The 24489-nt window shown below is 39.7% G+C and overlaps 2 protein-coding genes across 4 annotated transcripts; one reads left to right on the top strand and one right to left on the bottom strand.

Moving 5' to 3' along the window:
• Positions 1-1688: 1688 nt before the first annotated feature.
• On the bottom strand, positions 1689-20106 carry LOC130413197 (receptor activity-modifying protein 3-like). Of its 2 annotated transcripts, none has more exons than XM_056738229.1 (4): positions 19536-20106; positions 9192-9224; positions 8950-9109; positions 1689-6973 (listed from the first exon to the last, which is right to left on the bottom strand). In XM_056738229.1, exons 1-4 carry the CDS (start codon positions 19585-19587, stop codon positions 6718-6720), a joined length of 501 nt encoding a protein of 166 aa, XP_056594207.1. In that variant the 5' UTR covers positions 19588-20106; the 3' UTR covers positions 1689-6717. The 2 variants fall into 2 exon arrangements, with proteins under 2 accessions (XP_056594207.1, XP_056594208.1); XM_056738230.1 differs by having other exon boundaries at positions 9192-9221.
• Positions 20107-20239: 133 nt separating this feature from the next.
• hus1 (HUS1 checkpoint clamp component) lies at positions 20240-22524 on the top strand. Of its 2 annotated transcripts, none has more exons than XM_056738225.1 (8): positions 20240-20445; positions 20546-20673; positions 21134-21310; positions 21392-21499; positions 21582-21656; positions 21813-21912; positions 22017-22145; positions 22303-22524. In XM_056738225.1, the coding sequence occupies exons 1-8, from the start codon at positions 20394-20396 to the stop codon at positions 22383-22385; spliced, it is 852 nt and encodes a 283-aa protein (XP_056594203.1). In that variant the 5' UTR covers positions 20240-20393; the 3' UTR covers positions 22386-22524. The 2 variants fall into 2 exon arrangements, with proteins under 2 accessions (XP_056594203.1, XP_056594204.1); XM_056738226.1 differs by having other exon boundaries at positions 20312-20445; positions 20512-20673.
• Positions 22525-24489: the final 1965 nt, after the last annotated feature.

The raw sequence follows: 24489 nt of genomic DNA, 5'->3' as shown, positions 1-24489 counted from the left end.
TTTGAAACAACATTTGATGTTTTACAACACACATTATTATATAATAATTATAATGCATCAATGGTGTTAAGTAACCCTTTATAATGCATTATACATAAAGGCTTTATGTGAAGTGATTCCTAGAGTCAAACTTACATTTGCAGAAGACAGAGACGAGGCCAGTATGAAAAGGTCACATCATTACCTCATATTTCATGTTTGCTATGATAATAAAATAAATGCCCTGTTCTGTATATCCACAGCAGCTTATAATTATGGGCACATTGTTATTCCAAAAATGTAGTGTTCGTTCAGCTACATTCTCCCTAAAGATTTTTGTCACACATGACACATACTATTAACATACTACACCTTAGTTTGAAAACTTCAAGTATATATTAATATATATGTAGCCCTTTATTCCCCAATCTTTTCATGTTGTTCCCCTTTACCTACAGATATGTACTGTAGATGTACATTACTGTCACCATTAGTTACGCTGTGAATTCTGTTTAATCTAAAGCTTTATCAACTTTAGCACCGCTGTACAGATGTGTGGAGACGTCATTTCACTCTTACTGTAAAATGTGATTTATATCAGAGAAACTAACATGTCATGATGTGATACTGATCTCTCCTGTGAGGATTGATAGATGTGCAGCTTTGTGTTTCAGTCTGTGGGATGCAAGCTCACAAACCTCATTCAATTACAGCTTTGCGTGTGAACACATTTGTCTTGATTGTGTGACAGAGATAAAGATGTTAAACCAGAACTCCTTCAGCGGTTTCATTCCAAACTCAATCTCTCTGATTATTCTATCCACAAACTGTCTGTAATCCAAAACACAATATTAACACTAGAAAAAGATGCACAGGCGTGTGTGTGTGTAGAATCTGATGGATTGTCTCTAACAAAACACTAGACCTAACGTTCAGTCATGTACTGAAACACATGTTGAGATGACACTTCACTTCACTTCAAAAACATCAGAAAAACATCAGCGTGGTTGTGAAAATTCATCAGATTATGTGAAGATGAATTAGAGGTCAGAGGTCAAATATAAGCAGAAGACATTCAATCGTACATGTGTCTCGTGAGCTTTGATCTTATTCGGTAGACAAATGATGCACTTCACAGAAACTTCTGCTCAGTAGAATCTTCCAGGATGGAAAAATGATTTTCCAGCAGCCCAAATGTTATAGTTCAGAAGATTGAGGTTATTTGAATCTGTGTGATTCTGCTCATGACGGCATATAGATTCTGTTCACCATCTCATCTTATCCATCTCTGATCTGTAAGAAACATCAGTAGATGAATTTGTTTTAAAAAAGAAAATTGAAAGACGAGAATACAGTATATGATGAATGAGGTAAACAAACTGTTAGCTTGTTGTTGTTGTTGTTTATAAACACAATAATGACGTCCAGCTGGTTGTTTATTAAAAACAGTGTAGTGTGTCAATAATGTCTTTATATGGTGATGAGATGATAGACAAACACTTAAGACGGACAGAGATATGATGAGAAATCAGTGTGAGACAGGCACGGGTGTGATGCTGTTCTTGTTGTTGTCACGACGCTGGTGTTTGTTTCCTGCTGAGAGACAGAAGAGAGAACTTGTCCCCATCATTAAATGAAGGAGTTTGTACATCACGCAGCTTCTGCTTTGATTCTTTCAGTGTCTGTTCTCATCTGCAGTATTACTGGATACTGGATTATTACTTATCATTATTTATTCATCATCATTTATGTCAAATTGACAAAGAAACAGCCCGTGTGACAGATCATTTAATGGCACGGTTGACTTTGGTTTGTTCGCTGGTTGGTGACAGATTTCGTTTTTTTGCATAACAACACTTAAATGTTTCCTACTGTAAGGCTGTTTTGAAAAGATGCACCAGGGGATACGATGTAGAAATAACATGGAATGGTTCGAGTGAACTCAGATCACATTGAGCAACACATGTTCAGTCTTCCAGTGGTTTTGTTGTATAAAGTTCAGTCGCAGTGTTTCTGCATGTTTTCACAATGGCTGTTTGACATCAGAGTCCCCGAGGGCTTTAAATCCAGCTGCTCCTCCAGAACTCATTCACACATCACTTCCGCTGTCATGTTAAAACCAACATCATATCCAGACGGTCTTTATGTGGAAGATCCAAAAATGTGATAGAAAATAAATGTCAACTGCTCGTGAATGTTCTGACATTTAAACAGACTTTTTATGAACAATAATAAAAGATAAACATGGAAATGTGATCTGACACAGACGTGACATAACTCGTGATGTGAGAGGTCAGAGGTAAGTGGACATTGACCTCATGTCCATCAGGACAGAAAACACTGAACTGATCTTCTCGTTTCTTCTCTCATCATTTATTATAGATGACAAGAAACCTAAAACTCAGTTTAAAATAATGCTACAATCATGACCTTCGTAATTTTATTTCTATAATGTTTTCGCCAACATGAATTATTGCAAAACTGCTTTACGAAAGCATATCAATATATCAAATAACAGCAGTGACCAAACTGAAAGTGAAAAACTCAAAGCTTCTTTTTATATTATTACATTAACCTTTATTTGACCAGGACAAGCACATTGAGGTTTAAAATCTCTTTAACAAGAGCGTCCTGTATGGCCAAGAATTGACAACAAAGTCACGTGGATTTACAAGTAACATTCATCCATACATACACACATGATCAATATTTCAAATGAAATCAAACAAAGCATCTACAAGCCATTTCAGCTTCCATTTGATGTAACATCCGTTAAACCGTCTATGAGACCAGACCAGCTCTCTCAGTTGAACTTGCTTTGCTCAGACAGTGGGAGCAGCCTATTTAAAACACTACAGTTCACACTCTTGGAACACACAATAAAACAAATTCCTCCGATTGAACATTGTCTCCTCTCACTTACTTTTACAGATTTAGTTCTGTCAATAAGAAGGGAGCTGACCTAGGATGGATTTATATATAAAAGGGCCCTGCAATGTGTTACAAACCTCAGAACCCCATGGTATACAGTGTCCAAAGCATGTAAACATGGAGAAGATGAATGCATGTACATCACATAAAAATAAAGACAGAACAGTAGCAGCAAAAAGTCTTTTTTGACTCAAAAGAAAGACATGACTTCGTTCTTAAATAAAAACTCAACATCACTTTCAGCCTTTTCACCAACTGTTGGTGACAACTCTCTTTCTTTATCTTGTAGAAGCTGTCCCATACGCAGGTCAGAACAATAGTTTAACTTGAATGGAGAGTCATTTCAAAAAGATGAATTTAATCTGAATTAGGATTATATTAGGAAGGTTTGAGATCCATCTGATTCCCAAAACAGCCTCAACCTGAAAGTAAACCCTTCAGGCGCTTGTAGAATCTCCAGAGAGTTTTCAGAAGATCTGAATCCTGAAGACGTGATGAAGAAGAGCAGGACATGTAATAACCAACAGAAAATCAACATGCTTTGGTGGAAATTCAGAGAGACCCAAAGAAACAGATTGAAAGCAGTCCCACATCTCATGTTTTTACCTTACATCAGCATCATGTTGAGCATGATGCTGACAACACCAAGGTCATGGGTTTGATCCCAGGGGAGTGCACAGACTTAGAAACAAATGTGTAGGATAATGCAATATGAGTCGCTTTGGATAAAAGTGTCTGCCAAATGTCAAATGTTGAGACTTTGTTGGAATTTGTGGGACTGAAATATTCTTTTTGACATTTATTGACAACAGATATAAACCTGAGAAAAAATGAGAAGAAGAGAGGACATTCAGTGACTGAGGGAAGAGTTTGCTTGTGTCAATAATCTTCTGTGTGCTGGTTTCCTGTATAGGTCTTGAGTCTAGTCCTCGACTAAAATACATGTCAAAGCTTTCTAAACTAAAAAACAACTTGATCTGACATATCTGATCATGTTTGTCTCAAAACGCACACAAGTAACAGGTTTCTTGTAAGGCGTGGTTCATTTAATCAAAGGGCCAGTCCTGAATCTAATCCCTGTCTGAGTACTGCCTTAACTGATTTATTAAAGATGATTTTTTTCTCAGCATTCCTTCGTTTTTTTCTTTCATTCCTCGCCTTCAGTTTCTTTACTCTGGGAGAAATGTTTGCATCATTTTCTTGTTTTGCAGTAACGCTGTTTAGAGATCAGTTGGACTTGATTGAATTGAAACTCTGTTGAGCTGAATAGATGTGTGTGACATAAAGTTCTTCTGATGAACTCATGACAGAGATTCATCCTTAGTGATTTGTTGAGTGTAAAGTCACAATTCAGCTGCTTCAGTCACTCCATAAAACGAAAATCAGACCAGATCAGACGAGAGAGAGAGTGACTGAACTTCATCAATGTCTCTTAGGTTTCAAATAAAAGACTTTTCTATGGAGCAGCGGAGATCTTTCCTCTCACGTGATCTCTCATGGAGTTTGTCGTCAGAGTTTAATGTTTCACACACTTTCTGAGTTGTTCTTCTCATAACATTCCAGAAAGTAGGCGGTTGTGTAAACAGACACAGAGGTCGTAAGATCTTCTCTCCTGAGACATCAGCGCTGGTCTGAAGGCAGAAGATATCTGCTGGATCTGCGGCACGTCATGGAAACATTGACATTACATTCATATGAAGACTGAAGTGTCATGTTTGTACAGACTCCATGTCATCATGAGTGCATTGACACAATATTCACGTTACACCCGTAATGATCTTCATCATCTGTGACACACACACACATCTCTGCACATCTACACCTGCAGTCTCATTCCTTATGTCTTCATGAATTAATCTTTGTAATGCTGCTAGATTTGACCGCTGGGTTTTGAAGTCTTGAGTTAGGAAACCTTCAGTCGTCATTCAGGTTAAGATGATCTTTGAGTTTTTATTTCCTCACAGCTGAGATTTTGAAATCAAAGAGCCATTACTGTGTGTGTGAAACAACTTCTTAAACTGGAGTTTGCAATCAAAAAGCTGAATGACGACCAGCATTTCTCAAGAGCTGCTGTTTTTAAGAGATCTTAGACGAAACAAACGATGAACCATGAAAGAGAAACCTGTGAGCTTCAGCTGGAGAATCTCTCACACATTCTGTTGTTGCTGATTTTGTTTGTGTTGAGAGAAGAGAAGGGTTTACACACTGTTTTGTTTATTAGCTCTCCTTTAACGTGTATCAAATACACGAAGAAAGCTCTGATGTGTCACATTGCTTTGAGAAACTCCCCATCTCCGTCTGACATTGTTTGTGATGATGACGTTTGGTGTTTTTCTAGTAGATTTCAGAGGATGACATGTGAACGCAGTACATCACAAACTGTGAATGTCATTGATATTCAGAACAGAAAGATCCATTTGAGAAAATCTGTGTTTTGATTGGTTGATCTGTAAGCCGCTCCTGACCTTTCTTCATTTCATTTCCTGTTGTTTGGTGTGTTTGTGAGACGCTGAACTGTGTCACAGGTTGTCATTTCTCAAATGAGTTTTTATGGTTAATGTGTTGTGTGGTTTGGTCCGGACAGCAGATCTCCTCGTGTGTGTGTTCAGATATATTTAGCTCAGTTTTGTCATGTGGGATTTCAGATGTAAACAGGAAGAATGTGCTGGAAGCGCTGGCATCTAAAAAAAACTGCCTTTCAATCCTGGCTTTCTGTTTCTCAAGGCAAGTTTCAATAACCCAGTGAGAAGAGAGCTGAAGAATACAGTGTATGCCTGTCTGTGTCTGTATGAATGAATGAAGGCCTTCTGATGTTGAAGTTTCTGTCCGGACACACAGATAAAGGAGGATGAACAACACACGTGTCATCTCCTCATATTCAACACATGTTTGAGAAGAAAATGGTGCAGAGGTTTCTTTAGGTCTTTTGGTGAAAATTATAAGCAGCTCATATCCGTTCATTCATGGGCTGCTTTGGGTTTCCTTCCTGCAGTTCTGCATCTACACAGCCAGAATGTTCTAGAGAAACACTATTGTCTTCTGTTTTTGTCTCAACTCCATCCACACAATACAAGAGCTTTCCTTTCTTTCCTTTTCATATCAATAATAAAACCGTTGACTGCGTGTGCTGCTGTTTCAGCAGATCCTTTCTTTCTCCAAACTTTCTTCTTTTCAGCTCCTCTCACATTTTAGAACAATGAATTCTCAAATACTGATTGTGTGAAACTCACGCTGAATCAGGTCTAAATCTGCTCCTGTGGGGTATTTATGACCACTGTAAGAAAAAGAGCAAAAGAATCACGCTGGATTCATGTAGAGTTCTTGTGGCTGTACTTTTGTGTGTATGAGTGTATTATGTTTGTGTTGTTCAACTTTTGAATTGCTGGATTATTCCTTAAAGAATAAGTGTGTGTGTGTGTGTTTTCATATCCTGGTGGGGACCTAAACCTGAATACTCATCAACTCATGTGAAATCTTTAGGCAGCGTGTGCGTCTGTTTGATGAATTCTCTAGTTCTATGTTATTTCATTAAATCAAAGCTGTACCCTAATACATAAGTGAAAGAGTTTCAGTTTGTAATATCACACTTCTGTGTTTATGTGTGTCTTTCATTTAGATATCGAGTAAAACCTTCAGAAAGGTCTTCAGATCTGATTGACATTCTAACAGAAAGCTCAGAATCTTCTGTACACTTGTGATGCTTTCTCTTGAATCAGCTGAAATGAATCTGGAGAGAGTGGATGATTCCTGATGATCTCAGTTGATAAGAAGTCAGATGAACATCCACAGATTCGCAGTGAATGGACTCTATGCCAGAATGTCGCTTCTTTTACTGCACCAGACCACCAGCACCACCATAGCCAGGGTGAGGAACACGGGAACGAGGATGAGCAGAGCCAGCGTGTCGTCCGGCGGGTCCTCGTGAATGGCATTCTCCGCAGTACAGTTGGAGAAGAAGTGTTTGTGTATGTGGATGATGAAATGTTCTACCACTGGATTTGGCCAGAAGCATCCGATGCGGTCCGAGTTTATCTCTGTGCAATAAGAGAAGATGTGGTACTCGCTGAGAACACAACCAGAAATAAAAGGATTAGCAATTTCAATCTATAGGTTTGCTTGATGATTAAGTTCAGTGCCTCAGTCAGTTCTTATTTCCATGATTCTATGAAAGAATGAGTCTATTTACACACATTCACAGAGTGCGTGATTATGGCAAACATCATGAATAAACACATATATTTCATGTCATTCTTTTCATAGAACGTGTAAATGTGAATACAAAAAACACATGTCCAGTTCACATGTGCCATAATAACACGATATACTCACAACTGCACCTTATCAATGGGGTTCAGTGTTGTTTGGTTATTGACATTCTTCAAAATATCTTCTGTTGTGTGTTTTGGCTAAACTTTCATATAAAATTGCTTAAAATGTCCTAAATGAATGAGATTCGTGAGCGTGTCATCATGTGCAGCTATAAAAAGCCATTTTAGGAGAATCTGTTGTCTAGACGACATAGAACCTCCATCAGGACACAGTGTGATGACATCAGAGCTCACAGAGAGAGATTGTGTAATGATGAATTATAATCCAACAGCTGATTTTATCAGTGAGGAAAGACTCATCCTGACACTGAATTCATGTGAAGCGACACCTTCGATGAGGATTTGGAGCTACATGACTGAACATACTGATGTCCTGTGTCATTAATAAATGATGAGAGAATGTTTATGAGCTTCTCTGTAGTATATGCAAATGATCACAGCAGCGTGTTTGAGATGTGATTGGTCTGTCAGTGTCACGTGATGTTTAATATTGTATGATTATTTGAAGGAAGACTGTTGCCTCAGACAGATCTGGAAAAATCTCAGTAATTAAGTTTCATGTCGTGACCCATCTGAACCCCAAACAAACACCTCATCTGATCGTCTTCATAAACCACTTTCTACTGACATAATCTGACATTGTCTGGTTATTATGACTGACTGGGCTTTCTTAATATTACAAACCGTCAGTTTTAAACTTCTGTGTTTCACATGAATGAATCCCCCATGATGTCACGATCAGACTTAAAACAAGAAAGACCAGACATGATCTCACATGAATCAACATTCTAAACACCCTCCAATGATGATCATGTGTATTCAAGACACTTTCCCTCACAAGAAAAAAAGATGGTTCCAGTGGCTTCATAGAGAAAATATTCTCTATGAAGATAATATAAAGGTATTAGCATTTGTCATATATCATTGTTTTTTTGTTGCTTTTAGAGTAGAAATACATTTTTATGAATAATTGTGAAATTAAGAAATCTCTAAGCACTCCTTTAAAATGATTGAGAATGTCATACATTTTTAATGTAATATTTGAAATACAATTCTATACATTTATGGCTCTGTTGTTTATTTGTCTTTTGATTATTCCTTACTTAAAGGGACAGTTCCCCCAAAAATGAAAATTCTGTCATGATTTACTCACCCTCAGATTGTTCCAAACCTCTATAAATGTCTTTCCTAAACACAAAGGATGATATTTGGAAGAATGTCATTAGTCAAACAGATCTCATCAGCCTTGACTTCCAAAGTGTTTCTTTTCGCTACTATGGCAGTAAATGAGGGATGAGATTCTTCCAAATATCTTCTTTGTGTTTAGCAGGTCTTGAACAATCTGAGGGCGAGTAAATGATGACAGAAGTTTTACTTTTGGGTGAACTATCCCTTTAATGTACTTTGCATAAAACAAGAAAAGCTTGGGTTTTCAGAAGGCTGCTAACAGCTGGGTTCTTATCATCATGATAAATGTGTAAACAAGCTTTTGGAGGATGTTTATGATTTCAGAGTGAATCTGTGGAAACGTGATGAAGAATGTCAGACTGAACTTTCAGAGTTCCTGGAACACGTTCTCTCACAAACGGTTTTATAAACATGTGCATATGACACGAGTGTGAAAAACATGAATTACAGTACAACAAAAACCTTTCATTCAACATGTGTGTTTATGATATAATATAACAATGATTAAATACGTGCGTGTTACCCTATGAAGTGTGTGAGGTTGCATCTGTCCTGCGGTTGTACGTGATGATCCATGTGTGATGTGAATCGAGCTCCACACGTCTCCATCTCCAGCAGCAGAAGTGAGCGGTTACACTCATGATGATGCTGTTGTGTTAATGATAAATCCACAACGTCTGTGGCTGAAGAATCACAACACAACATCACATCTTCAGTTAAGACATGATCTGTGTATATATATCATCATTCATGAGACACGCTCACCTGACAAACCCCTCATCACCGGCAAACTCGCTGCTGACAAAAACACAACCACAGGTTTAATAAACAAACACGCTCACATATCATCTGTTGGATGACAATGACAAATAATCATCAATCTCTCATACACTCTTGATGTGAAATTACAATCAGCAGACGCTTTTACCCAAAGTGATTTCTCAGTGTTCTGTGTTTAATGACATACCTTTTACACATGAGATCTGTCTGGACTGAAGTCTGTCTTTCACGTAGCCTTATATACATGAGAGAGACGATGTGTGTGCCAGAGACACACGCACACACACACACGTAATGGTTTTTATACTGTTCAATCCGTATATCATATTCTCTACCCCTAAACCGAACAATCGCACAAACCTTTCTGCTCTCTTACATTTTCCAAACAGTAAAATCTGTGTGATTTATAAGCTTGTTTCCTCAAGGGGACCAAAACCGTGTACCCATACCATAGGGTTTACCCTATACACACACACAAGCACACACATACACACACGCACACTAACACACATACACACAACACACACACAAGCACAAACACATACAATATCATTCATTCAGAGCAGCATGAATATTAACAGGAACAGACAGCAGTGTGTGTGAGCAGAATCTTACAGCACACAACATGTTTCTTCAGATTAAAACTGACACAAATCAGCATGGACAAGCATTCTGAATGTAAAACAGAGGAGTAAAACAACATTAAAGCCAGAGGTTTCTGTGAGTTATTTCTATGATTATTATTGTTTCCTCACCCTCAATCCAGGTTCATCTAAATGTCATTTGCTCTTTATCTGTCCATGAGGCTGTGTGTGAGGAGGACCTCTCCCTTTAGGACTGTGTGTCTCTCCATACACACTTCAACTCTTGTGCTAGAAGCTCAATAGATCTGTTTCCTGCATCAGGATACAGAGACGTTCAAAGACCAACACCTCCTGTAACCCGTCACCTCACATTTTACCCTTTGACTCAGACCTCAGTAAAACACAAAACTGCAAAGCATTCTGGGATCAATCACTCTCATGTTAAATATGAGCATCTGAAGATTACACAGAACTGATGTGACATTGAAACTCTTTCACACTTGATATGGAAATTCTGATTCACGTTCATCATTTGATTCAGAAGTGAGCTAAAGAACTGAAGACACTGAAACTTTAAAGTAAACACAGGCCATACATCACAAACACTGAAGTCTGTCAGAATCATGTCACATTCATCATGAGAAACATGTAAAACACACACATTCTCCTGCTTCTGGACAATACAAATCATTTTCATTTATTTGTGTTCACAACACATTCTACAGAATGACTTACACACAGACATCAGAATCTCTCTCTCCTCACTAATGATTCTGTTTACACTCCCCACCTCAACATGTATGGAGAAACATACATTACAAGCCCATCATTTCTGTTCTCATAGCAACCAGTCCACTCAGAGAGAGTGTGTGTGTGTGTGTGGAAGTTTACTTTAGACCTTCAGATTCCCTGCATTCCAATCTGCATACTATCCGTCCTATAGTATTGGTAAGTAGAATGAGTATGCCCCAATCGTTGAATGTTGATAATAGTATTACAAAGATTCCTGGATGGTCAACTACTTCTGGAAGAAATTGGAAGTGCAGCATGAAGCACACACTCTGATATTACCCACAAGAGTAGATGGAGTTTAGTGTTGCTCCACTGCATTAATAAATGATATAACTGATGCGTCACTAAATGAACAAACGTTAGTATACAGTAAACATTACACATGAAACAATGAATGAATAAAAACCTTGATGGACAGAAGAGCTGTATTTGGATGTGTGTGACAGTTTTTGGCCACAATGTCATCTAGACAACTACTGACACTTCCTGTTAGTCTGTCACAGTGTGTGCAATCTCTTGTGCTGTGCACTCAAAACTACCTTCTATTCCAACACAATAACACAACCTACGATTAGAATTGGAACACAGGGAATGTTTTGTGACATGTTGACATCAGAGGTCACTGGGGTCAAAGGTTAATTGTGAGTTATTGTAGTGAGAGGAGAAACTACATTCACATGAAAATGCTGGAGAACACAACAAGTGTTTGTGTGTGACCTAAAGTTCAACAACACGAGAGAAACTGTCTCTCATCACTGTCCTCCACACACACCAACAGCCTGAAGATAAACCTATAATTATACAAACGAGAGAGAGAGAGAGAGAGAGAGAGAGAGAGAGAGAGAGAGAGAGAGAGAGAGAGAGAGAGAGAGAGAGAGAGAGAGAGAGAGAGAGAGAGAGAGAGAGAGCAGAAGCGACATATTTCACATGTGATTCATCATCAGCAGCATTATTAATGTCACTCATCATTAACATGAAGAAACATTTGTGATTCATCACCTGCTCCACACATCAGCCCTCATCATCATCTTCATTATGTGTGTGTGTGTGTGTGTTTGTGCACGTGTGTTTGTGTGTGTTACGTGCCTGATGTTAAAAAGGGATGATACCGTAACATTTATGTGAGACAACTGTCACCAGGTGTGGTGCAGATCAAAAAGGACACCGAACAGAGGTATTAGAGTCAAAAGTTTTTACTTTCGTCGCGTTGAGGAAATACACATAATTACATAAACAGATATACATAGGATAAAACAAGAAAAGAGTGCCGCACAAATTAAAGAAAGAAACAAAATAAAACAATCCTTATACTAACCTCTAAACTTGCTAACAAAAGAAATATGGAAATGAAACCGAAGTCTTCAGCGTATACGACGCCCCAAATAAACTAATATAATCTACAAACAAAAATACATGGGTGGCGTCACACTCTCAAACCTAAACTAACAAAGTATAATCTAACATGATGCACTGACCTGCATCCTCCAAGAATTCGATGGAAATGGATTGTCAAACAATATATCTATAAATAGATCAAAATACATACACAACGCATGACTAAGTACGTGAAGAATCAGATCGAATGGTGTCGACCACAAACAGCTGACCGCGTCGGTGCACACGGTACGCTGGCGTGGCGCACACACACACAATCACCTCGCGTCCTTAAATACTGCCGGAACGCAAGCCGATTGGCAGGACCTCATGACGTCAGTATGATGATTGGCAATCGAGTCAGCCAATAGAAACCAACCTATAACTGGAGATGGAAGAGACACAGAAAGACAGGAGAGCGAGAAACAATACCATGTACATAAAACACACACGGAACGTAACACTCCCCCCCTTAAGACAAAACTATACGGATTAAAGAAACGTATAGTTTTAACAATTCTTACTCCAATCTTTTCTAAGCTCTTGACAGAGCATCAGCCATTATGTTTTCTGAACCTTTCTTGTGTTCAATCATCAGATGGTAACCTTGGACAACCAGAGACCAGCGCATCAGCCGCTGATTATGGTTATACATACGAGACAGGAATACTATTGGGTTATGATCGGTAAATACCCTTATTGGCAAACTGCTTGAACTCAGATATACATCAAAATACTGCAATGCCAACAATAAGGCTAACGTTTCCTTCTCAATAGTAGAGTAATTCAACTGACTTTTGTTGAACTTACGTGAGAAGTAACATAACGGGTGATCAATCCCGTAAATGTCTTCCTGAATGAGCACGGCCCCCGCACCAACAAAGCTTGCGTCGATCTCCAGTTTAAAGGCTTTGTCATATGCTGGTGCTGCAAGAACAGGAGCACTACACAATAAAACCTTAACATTCTCGAAAGCATGCTGACATTCATCAGACCACACAAACGCACGCAAAGGGCTGATGAGTGACGTCAATGGACTAACAACGGTAGAGAAGTTCTTACAAAAATTGCGGTAATAACCAGCCATTCCTAGGAATCTACGCAGTTCTTTTCGCGAAGTAGGAACCGGAAACTCTGCAATAGCACTTACTTTAGCCTCTATAGGTCTCACCTGCCCCCGACCCACTTCTCTGCCCAAATACGTGATTGTGGCTTGGCCAAAGTCACATTTGGCAAGGTTTATCGTTAGAGAAGCATTCTCGAGGCGCTTGAACACTTGCTTAAGTGTTGAGACGTGTTCTGACCAATCAGTGGAATAAATTACTAGGTCATCTAAATAAGCGTTACAGTTTGGAACTCCTACAAGTACGAGATTAATAAGTCTTTGAAATGTAGCCGGCGCATTGCGCATACCAAATGCCATTACGCGGTACTGCATAAAGTCGTCTGGAGTTACAAATGCAGAAATATCTGAAGCACGGCTTGTTAAAGGCACTTGCCAGTAGCCTTTTAACAAGTCCAGTTTACTGACAAATCTGGCTGGTCCAAGGGTGTCCACGCAATCCTCCATGCGCGGTAACGGAAAACAGTCGGGAATGGTCAATGCATTTATTTTTCGATAGTCTGTACAGAATCTAGCGGACCCATCACTCTTAGTTACAAGCAAACATGGAGAACTCCACGGACTACAACTCGGCTTTGCCAACCCATTTTCGATCAAATACTCTACCTCACTTTTAATCACAGCACGTTTCAGAGCGTTAACCCGGTAAGCATGCTGTTTCACTGGCACAGCGTTACCGACATCGATGTCATGTTTAAGTACAGTAGTACAAGAAGGAACATCTTGAAAAAGTGAATGAAAAGAACCAACCAACTCTTTAATATCACGTCTCTGAGGATCAGTCAAATGAGATAAGTGAGCATTTAAGTCGGCTAAAACCTCAGAGTTCTTAAACCTAGCACACTGTTGGTACGTGTGTCTAATGATTACTCCGTCATCTTCACTATCCGGAGTAATGTCACAAACCAGTGCAGTAACCGGTACATTAGTGACTTCAGGTTGTTTAACCTCTGCAACATCCTTCAGTGATGGCTCTCGAGCGTGAAACGACTTCAGCATATTTACATGACACACACGAGATTTCTTTCGACGATCAGGAGTACGAATTACATAATCGGTATTACTCAATTTTTTCAACACTTCATATGGTCCCGAAAAACGTGCCGAAAGAGCAGACCCAACAACTGGCAATAGAACAAGTACTTGATCACCTTCTTTAAAATCACGCAGAACCGATTTACGATCAAAGTGGCTCTTCATTGTGAACTGTGCATTCATCAAAGCCTCTTTTGCCGCTGAACACGCCTGGTGTAGTCGTTCGCGGAATTTGCTGACATAATCCAGTACGTTCGTTTTGACACTTGTCTCCACAGATAACATTTCCTCCTTGAGCATCTTAAGTGGACCTCTCACAGAATGACCAAATACCAAATCAGCAGGGGAAAATCCGAGACTATCCTGTACTGCTTCCCTAACAGCAAACAAGACTAAAGGGGTACCCTCATCCCAATCCTTACCCGTGTCCATGCAATATTTACGAAGCATAGCCTTCAAGGTTTGATGGAATCTCTCCAAAGCTCCTTGGCTTTCTGGATGGTATGCACTCGAGATCCTGTGAGAAATTTTCAACGTTTTCAATACTTGGGCGAAAAGATTTGACATAAAGTTCGTACCTCGGTCAGTCTGAATAACAGTGGGCAATCCAAACACTGAGAAAAATTTCACCAGCGCTTTAATTACTACCGGCGCCGTGATTTTCCTCAATGGAATCGCTTCGGGAAAACGCGTCGCTGCGCACATCATTGTCAATAAATATTGGTTACCAGCTTTTGTTTTGGGCAAGGGACCCACACAATCAACAATAACACGCTCGAAAGGTTCCCCCAAAACCGGTATAGGAATCAATGGAGCCTTCGGAATAGTCTGGTTTGGCTTACCCGAAATTTGACATGTCTCACACGTTTTGCAATACTTCGCCACGTCAGTTTTTAATCGAGGCCAGAAGAAATGTTTTAATATTCGATGGTACGTTTTCTTAATACCCAGATGCCCAGATAAATCATGGTCATGAGCCAAAGAGAGTACCGTTTGTCTGTAACATGCGGGAACGACAATCTGGTTTAACACATTCCATTCGGAGTCATTCAAATCGTCAGGACACCATCTACGCATTAAAACTCCCTCCTCGATGCAAAAAGCAGCCTTTCGCGCCTGTGCCACCTCTGTAGAAACAACAGAAGAAATACACTTATGCAAAGTTACATCATCTTGTTGAGCAGCGATAAGGTTTTCACGGGTTACATGCAATTTCAAGTCACTCAAACTTGAAAGAGCGGATTTTCCGTCAAGATGGTCATCAACCATCAACACATCAGTCGCAAACGTAGGGCCCATGAAAGTTGAATGCAAATCATCTGCATCAGCAAATTTGCGCGTTTGGGCACGTGTCACAGCGCATACAGAAAAAACTTCAGGGAACTCTTCGGACAATTCATCGGGTGCAGAAAAACCAGGTTCATCACAAACCTCTAACAACGGCATAACTCTCCCACCAGCTATGTCATTACCCAGAATGAAGTTCACGCCTGGTACAGGTAACTTATCACGCACTCCCACCTTCACTATTCCAGTAAACAAATCTGATTTTAGATAAAACTGATGCAGAGGAACTTTTATCGTACCCATTTCGATACCACGGACCAACACATGACTACCACAGAAACTTTTTTCAGGTCCAGGCAACACATCAGTCATTATGAAGGACTGCTGGGCACCAGTGTCACGAAGCATGTTTACTTCCACTTTATTGGTAAGCTTATCATCAACAGAGACAAACCCTCCTATCAGAAAAGGTTTATAACTGGCGTCAAGTTTTTCACAGCTCTCAGCAACAACGATATCAACAGTTTTCACAAATGCAACATTCTTAGTACCAGTGCCTTGTTCCTTGCGTTTTAACGCAAGACAATCAGCAATAACATGTCCAGATTTACGACAGTAGAAACACTCTCTATCCTCTCTGTTTTTTGTAGCATTACTTTTAGAACGAGACTGATCTTTCGAAGTATACGAAACAGGCAAGACTCTCTCAGTACGAACCGGAGTAAAAACATTTTTATGAGTCAACGAAAACTCGTCAGCACAAACCGATGCCTGAGACAACGAAGTTACCTTTTGCTCATTGAGGTACACCACAATGCGATCAGAGATGCAACTCTTAAATTCCTCCAAGAGGATTAATTCACGTAATGCCCGAAAATCTGACACCTTATTCGATGTGCACCACTTGTCGAACAATACACCTTTTTCTCTAGCGAATTCTACGAAAGTCTGGTTCGAATTTTTCCTAAGGTTCCTGAAGCGTTGCCTATACGCTTCAGGTACGAGTTCATATGCTCGCAAAATTGCCGCTTTAACCACATCATAATCCAAACTGTCTTCCAAAGACAGAGCAGCACATACTTCTTGAGCCTTTCCAGTTAACTTACATTGCAAAAGCAGGGGCCATACATCTCTAGACCATTGCAAAGCAGAGGCAATCCGTTCGAATGCATTAAAATAAGAATCAACCTCGGCTTCTCTAAATTGAGGTACAAGAGATATGTGTTTACTCACATCAAACGTACGCCCAGATGATCCAGATTGGTTCGGAAGTACAGCATTCTGTGCAAATTGCACGGGTGGAACCGGTGCGGTTCTGACTACATTCAGTTCCAGCTCTCGCAACTTGATTTGCGTTTCCGCCTCAATTTCCATCCGGCGGATTTCAAGTCGCAGTCCCCTTTCGGCTTGACTCTCAGTCGATTTCTGGCGTTCTTCACTCTGAAGCCTCGCAAGACGCAGTTTGAGGCGAACATTACCCTCAGACTCCGCCGGAGAAAAAGGATCGAAGGGCGGCAGAGCAGCTTTGGCTTCGGAACCCTCCGCCGCAGCAACTTCGCTCGCTTCCCCCTCACCTAACACAGAAGAGCGAGCCTCAACGCCAGGTGAACTACCAGCAACTACCAACACCTCTCGTTCCATTAAATGCTGCACAACGACCCTCTTAATATCGCTTTTTAACTGCTGCCTAGAGACTAAAATTTGGAAATACTCCGCAACTCTCAACAAATGATCCTTTTTGCACGCATCTAATTGTTCGACAGTTGGTGCACTAACGAAGCTTTCTAAATCGAAATCAGCCATAATAATTATGTTCGACACATTAACCAAACGGCCTCCGACTTATCATTCAAACAATACTCTGTTCAGGATTGATCCGTCATCACACCATCAACAATGTCTCACATATCATCCCAACAAAAGGACTGATCGTGTAAAATCCCACCGCTGCCACCAAAAATGTTACGTGCCTGATGTTAAAAAGGGATGATACCGTAACATTTATGTGAGACAACTGTCACCAGGTGTGGTGCAGATCAAAAAGGACACCGAACAGAGGTATTAGAGTCAAAAGTTTTTACTTTCGTCGCGTTGAGGAAATACACATAATTACATAAACAGATGTACAGATATACATAGGATAAAACAAGAAAAGAGTGCCGCACAAATTAAAGAAAGAAACAAAATAAAACAATCCTTATACTAACCTCTAAACTTGCTAACAAAAGAAATATGGAAATGAAACCGAAGTCTTCAGCGTATACGACGCCCCAAATAAACTAATATAATCTACAAACAAAAATACATGGGTGGCGTCACACTCTCAAACCTAAACTAACAAAGTATAATCTAACATGATGCACTGACCTGCATCCTCCAAGAATTCGATGGAAATGGATTGTCAAACAATATATCTATAAATAGATCAAAATACATACACAACGCATGACTAAGTACGTGAAGAATCAGATTGTTTGCGTGCGTGTGTGCAAACAAAGCAGTGATGATGGCATGTTTTTCTTTATTTTGGATGTATGTTTATGTTAGATAAGAGCACTAAAACAGAGAAAGTGTGAAAATAAGTCAAAGATGAGCTTTTTTAATCCTCATAACTACATCACCAACACATTCAGCGGTCAATTTAAATTAGTGTTGGGTCCTGCTGCAAGAACTATACTTCTCAACAATAACCAAAGAAAACCCTCCAGCAAACAGTGGAGGAATCACAGTTAAAACTCACAGATGAGTGACAGCATTATTGTGTGAAACTATAAATGATTCCTCTGATGTGCTCACAGTTTCTAAACACAAACACACTTCTGTTCTGTATATCACTTTTGGCTTCTGTTGTAAAGCTTGCATTGATGTATATTGTTGCTGTGATGTGTCTTCTGAATGAGTAACAGTAGAAATACAATGAACAAACACTAAACAAGTATTTAAAAGGGTCATGATACTGTATTGTGTAAAGATATCTGATGTACACAACCCTATACAACCCTGTCTAATGTCTTCAGTTGAGTTATAAGATGTGTTGATCACAGTCATTAGTCTTTCTCATGAGACATCTGAGAGCATCGACCCTCCGTCACAGCACAAGAATGATACACAAATATTGTGTTGGTGTGTGATGTTGTAAATGCAGACAAACACACACACACACACACACAGTCATTTTATGTGGTCTCACTGCAAGGACACTGAGGCTAAAATCTTTAACCTTGTCAATGACACACACAAGCTCTCTCTCTCTCTCTCTCTCTCTCTCTCTCTGTCTCTCTCTCTCTCTCTGTCTCTCTCTCTCTCTGTCTCTCTCTCTCTCTCTCTCTCTCTCTGTCTCTCTCTCTCTCTGTCTCTCTCTCTCTCTCTCTCTGTCTCTCTCTCTCTCTCTCTCTGTCTCTCTCACTCTCGCTGTCTCTCTCCCTCTCTCTCTCTCTCTCTATCTCTATCTCTCTCTCTCTCTCTCTCTGTCTCTCTCTCTGTCTCTCTCTCTCTGTCTCTCTCACTCTCGCTGTCTCTCTCTCTCTGAGGTTCAGTCTGCTGTACAATGGAAGATGAATGTTGCTTTAGGTGTGTCACTTACACATGTACATTCACAGCTCTATTGAGACTCTCTGATTTATTTTTTCATTAAGGTGATTGTTACAGACATGAGGTAAAATGTTCTCTTCATGTAAGCGAATGATATGCTGTGTTGCTTTAGATAAAGCTCATAAACAACTAAATAAATAAAAAATAGACCCTTCATGAACATATGGACAGTAGACAGTAATTCATGAAACACATAAAGAGACGTGAAGGGATCTGAGATTGATGCAGATCACATATATTAAATGGAGACTGAATCTTTAAGTTTATTTTTAAAACTTTAAAAACACTTTACACCGTAAAACTGTAATTTGTTTAAAGTCATTTGATTGTATTTACGTGTTTGTGATTTATTAAACTCAATAACTTCTCTCATACGGAATTTCATCTTTATAAAGCTGCTGATCTTGATTTAAAAGGCTATTTCAGAAGATGAAACACTCACTCACACATACACTGTTAAATGTAAAGATTTCATTAACTATAGGTCACTTTGAATAAAAGAGTCTGCCGAGTGACTTCATTGAAACGTTTAAATAAACTCACCGAAGATTCCGAGCAGTAAAACTTTCATGAGTGTGTGAAGATTCAGATCCATGACGAAGATTCAATCAATTTCAATCTCTCAACAGATTCATCTTTCATTTCCAATCATACACATTGAGCCAGTAAATCCCACTGAAGACGTCTGATTTCAGTCTGATTCTCAACATCATCTTCATCATGAATAATCCTCCTCTTCATCCCTCCATCAGAGCCAGCGGGAGACACGAGAAGCGATTCTGACTGAGCGCGATGATGTCGATTCTGTCCTTATGCGCGCGCTCAGTCTCTCTGTCTCTCTCTCTCTCTCTCTGTTCTGCTTCCCTGTTCTCTCTCTCTTTCCCTCTATTCGTCTCAGTCTGTGTGTGTGTTATATTATCACAGGCTGCGGGGGAGATACTTTATATAAGAACAGCAGCGTTCATTTCAAGTCAGTGAGAAAAACGTGATTAATGAGAGTTTCTTTAGACCTGATCTGATTGTATTGAGTCAGTCAGTTAATAAATTATAGTTACAATAGTTCTGAATGTTTATATATAATATTTGACCCCACAAAACTAATGATACCAATGATATTCTTTGTTCTTTATCTGTTCAAGCAGAAAATTCTGTCGGATTATTTAACAAATAAATGTTAGGATATTTTCAAGTTCATCTATAAGGAGAGTTTTGTAGAGAGCGCCACCGTGTGGTGATGTTAAATACAGCGGAACTTAAGACACGAGGAGTTTGTTTCTAGACGGCGGACGTGTTTTCAAGCGCACCGCGGAATAATCATACACAAACATAAAAAACGAATACGTATCAAATGAACAGAACCCAAAGAATAGTCCGGTTAAACCTTTACAGGAAAGACTCATAATGAAGTTTCGATCGAAAATCATCGATGTGGGATGTTTGAATCACTTCACTCGTGAGTTTAAACGCATCGCATGTGTATTACAGTTAACATAACGATGTTGTTCAGCGTAACGGTTAGTTCTTCTGTTGTTGTTGTTCTCTTGATGTGACAGGTGTGGTAAACACAGTGTCTAAACTGACAAAGTCTTGTGTTCTTCGTCTCACGCGTGATCATGTGTACTTCGTGCTGTCGGGTAAGATCTCTACAGGAGGAGTCAGCATGTGGTGTGAGTTACTGCAGGTAAAGTAACAGTCCGCCTTTTCATCAGTCATGTCCGATACATACAACAGAAAGTTGGGATTTTAAAGTGTTAAAACTGATCAACCGGACATGGTGGCTTTTCATCACTTTAGTGTAGGGACCAATTCTTACTATTAACAAGTTGATTATTAGATGCCTATTTTTTGCACATTGGCTGTTTATTAGTACTTATAAAGCACATATTTATCTTGACCATATTCTACTTCCCTAATCCTAACAAATACCTAAACCTAACAACTACCTTACTAACTAATAATAAGCAACCAATTATTAGTTTACTGAGGCAAAAGTCGTAGTTAATGGTTTATTAATACCGCGAATTGGACCTTTAAATAAAGTATGACCTTACTTAATGAGTGTGCTGATAATGTACTGTGAAATTTAACAAAATCTAAATCTACAGCTGTTGAAGGTGTATAATCTTTGTGTCGCATTTCAGGTGAATTTTTTTGATGAGTATCAGATGGAGGGAGTGTCAGCCGACGCCAATGAGATCTTTCTGGAGGTGACGCCTGAGAATCTTTCAAGGGCCTTAAAAACCGCCCAGAATGCCAAATCTGTCAAAATGAAACTTACCAAGAAGAATTGCCCGTGTCTGACGCTGGCGGCCGAGCTGGTGAGCAGAAATATTTCCAGCATGAAGCAGGAGTGTTACTTGACCGTGTGACACACTGTCTGTCTGTCTGTGGATTCACAGCCGTCTCTGTCCAGCGTCAGTCGTGTTGTCACTCATGATATTCCAGTGGATGTTATTCCCAGGAGACTGTGGCAAGACTTCAGAGAACCTCAGATGCCCGACTTTGATGTGAGAGGGTTTCTGTTTATAGTTGCTCTTTCTTCTCTTTTCTAATCCTGAAACCTCACTGAATAACATCATCTTGGTGTAGGTGAGCATATACCTGCCGCCTCTGAAGACGATGAAGAGTGTGGTGGACCGCATGAAGAATCTCTCCAACTTCCTGGTACACGCCAATGTCACATTCACCGCTCCGAGGACAAGAGTTGTGCCGTCATCCTGATCATCTGTACATCAACTTCTTTTGTGTGCAGATGACTGCAGGTGCGTGTGCGCTTGCGCTGAACGTGTTATGAGTGTGTCAGTGTTGTGTTTGTTTCAGGTCATGGAGGCCAATCTGAAGGGTGAGATGAACTTGAAGATCGAGACCGATCTGGCTTCTGTCACAACACACTTTAAAGATCTGGGCAACCCGCCGTGGGGTGAGGAGATTTACTCCAGCTGAAACAACACAACTTGATTTCTCTGTTGTGCATGTGCCGTGTAGTGTTTGTGTTGTGTAGGTCATAACTCTGAGCTCTTTCAGGGGATGATGGTTCTCAGACAGTCAGTCAAAGCAGAGAGGATGATCTCATGGCTGAAGTTCGTGTGGACATCAGAAAACTCCAGCAGTTCCTCACGGGACAGCAGGTCAACCCCAGCAAAGCAATGTGCAGTAAGAACAACACAATATCACACCTGTGGATCACAGCTCAACGCTCTCTGATCATTCATCCTGACACAATATTGAACTAAAAATAATTATTCTGTCGTGTGTATGTTTTGCCTTCATCAAAATACATAAACCAAAAATATTTTTTCCTTTGACACAGATATCGTTCACAAGCGGATTCTTCATCTGATCTTTCTACATGAGGATGTTTCTCTACAGTATTTTATTCCAGCTGTAGTGTGATGTTTATAGATCCACATGTCCTCTAAAACTGATGTGCAATAATACTTAAAGGGCCAGTTTTCGACTCTTATTAAGAAAAATACTTTTTATGTATTTGTATACATGCACAGAATATGTGATTAAATGTGTAGTATTTGCATTGAGATCATTTTGTAAAACTGATTGGATCATAAGCTTATTCTTTCTTAATATGTTTATATAAGTTCTTCTAGAATCTGTTGCAGTTTTTCCAAGTCAAAAAGAAACGTGATTGATTAAAAAAAATGTCATGTGTGTTACAGTATATGTAGTTTACATTCCGCTCTATTAAACATTGTTCATTGCAACTCAAAACGAGTTAGGGTACATTTGTAAAGTGTGTGCATGTGTAAGATGAAGGTCGGTGAATTTGTGCCGTGGTAGAGAGAGTGAAGAAACGAGGAGTTCTGAAACTGACTGCAGCAATCAATTGTGTTCAATCCACCGCCATCGGACCGACCGGACAATAATGTCACTCTTTCTGTATTTATACCTTACAATCAACATAACCGTGCCGTCGAAGGTGATTCAATTTAACGGCACGTTTTTTTTTTAACCTTTGTATTCATATGATATAAATATAACTTTGCTTTGTGGGAAATCATTGGAGATGGTGGTCTAGTGGGTTAAACCACTGAACTGGTAAATCAAAGGTTGCTGGTTCGATCCCAGCAGCCACCACCAGTGTGTCCTTGAGCAAGACACTTTACTCCATGTTGCTCCAGGGGGATTGTCCCTGTAATAAGTGCACTGTAAGTCTTTACAAGTCTGCCAAATGTAAATATGTAAATATGTTCATTGACAGACTCAAGACTGGTGCTTATTGGGAAGTGCGGCCGCCATTTTGGGGTAAAAACTCTTGATAGCTGACATATTTCTTGCGAGCCAAGACGTTTGTTATGTTATATCATCATCATTCAGGTTTAATTTCAGCTTTAATGTTTTTATTACAAATGAGCTTCTCTATCTCTCACTCCCTCTCTCTCTCTCTCTCTCTCTCACACACTCTCTCTCACCCTCGCAAACCCACCCACCTATGGATCCCCTCACTCCTGTTTACCTGCGGCCACTGAACTCACATCCACCTGCCTTTAATCAAGCACCTGAAAGAAAGAATAAACCAAAGACCACCCCACAACAAGAGAGACCCTTACAACCGAGACCACAGAGCTATACTGAAGCCTTAACCAGACCCCCAGCTCCACCCACCACATCCACAACAGCCAATGAACTGAGCAAGATCAAATAGATGCTTCATACATTGTGCAGCCAGCTGTTAAAGAGATAACAACTTAAACACAGAACACTGCTTTTATGCAATTTTTTTTACAAAATTCTGTAAATAATTGACCATGTACATTTTCACATGTTGTTTTCTCTCTGTCATACCAAATAGGTTTATCTTTAAACATTCTAATGCATTCAATTCTTATTAAGTTGTTGGAATATTCAGGGTCTTCATTCTTCAACATTTGGTTCTAAAAGCACGACCCAGAGTTTCTGAACAATATTACTAATACTGACATCATGATTCTCACTGAAACATGGTGTCGAGATAATGTACTAACCTACTGTCCCTCAGGCTACTATGAAATAATTGCGCTAATAAATATATTAGTGTGGTACAAAGAGAATCTGAGTAAACACATCTCTGCTATGACAGTTGGAATATATCACTGCTGGTTAAAACTAACCAATCAAATAGGCATTTCAGCCACTGACACGTATCTCTGTGCCATCTATATTCCTCCTGTAGAATCCCCGTACCATGATGAAGAATATCTACACAACATCCACACAGAAATCAGCCATTTCCAGGCCCAGGGACATGTTCTGATGTGTGGAGATTTTAATGCAAGAACAGGATCTGAACCTGATAACATGTCTTTGGCCACAACCCCTTGAATTTCACAAAAAATCGGGTAGAGAATTATTAGAGTTGTGTCGAGCCTCAGGTCTGTACATCCTGAACGGCAGGATCAGAGGAGACTCATTAGGGAGGTTCACGTGTTGTTCAGGTCATGGAGCTAGTGTAGTGGACTATGCCATCTCTGACATGGACCCCTCCTCCTTCAGCGCATTTACT

This window comes from Triplophysa dalaica, chromosome 23, assembly GCF_015846415.1.
Source record: "Triplophysa dalaica isolate WHDGS20190420 chromosome 23, ASM1584641v1, whole genome shotgun sequence".
Classification (NCBI taxonomy): domain Eukaryota; kingdom Metazoa; phylum Chordata; class Actinopteri; order Cypriniformes; family Nemacheilidae; genus Triplophysa; species Triplophysa dalaica.
This window is presented reverse-complemented; position numbering and strand designations above follow the sequence as displayed.

What these genes read in the sequence shown, in the direction of transcription:
- LOC130413197 (XM_056738229.1), bottom strand. Translation starts at nt 19,587, where the DNA reads ATGGATCTGAATCTTCACACACTCATGAAAGTTTTACTGCTCGGAATC. An exon ending in TTTACTGCTCGGAATCTTCG is followed by an intron (nt 9,225 to 19,535) that starts GTGAGTTTATTT and finishes TGTTTTTGTCAG; the next exon opens with CAGCGAGTTTGCCGGTGATG. An exon ending in GGTGATGAGGGGTTTGTCAG is followed by an intron (nt 9,110 to 9,191) that starts GTGAGCGTGTCT and finishes GTGATTCTTCAG; the next exon opens with CCACAGACGTTGTGGATTTA.
- hus1 (XM_056738225.1), top strand. Translation starts at nt 20,394, where the DNA reads ATGAAGTTTCGATCGAAAATCATCGATGTGGGATGTTTGAATCACTTC. An exon ending in TCTGGGCAACCCGCCGTGGG is followed by an intron (nt 21,913 to 22,016) that starts GTGAGGAGATTT and finishes GAGCTCTTTCAG; the next exon opens with GGGATGATGGTTCTCAGACA. An exon ending in CCCCAGCAAAGCAATGTGCA is followed by an intron (nt 22,146 to 22,302) that starts GTAAGAACAACA and finishes CCTTTGACACAG; the next exon opens with ATATCGTTCACAAGCGGATT.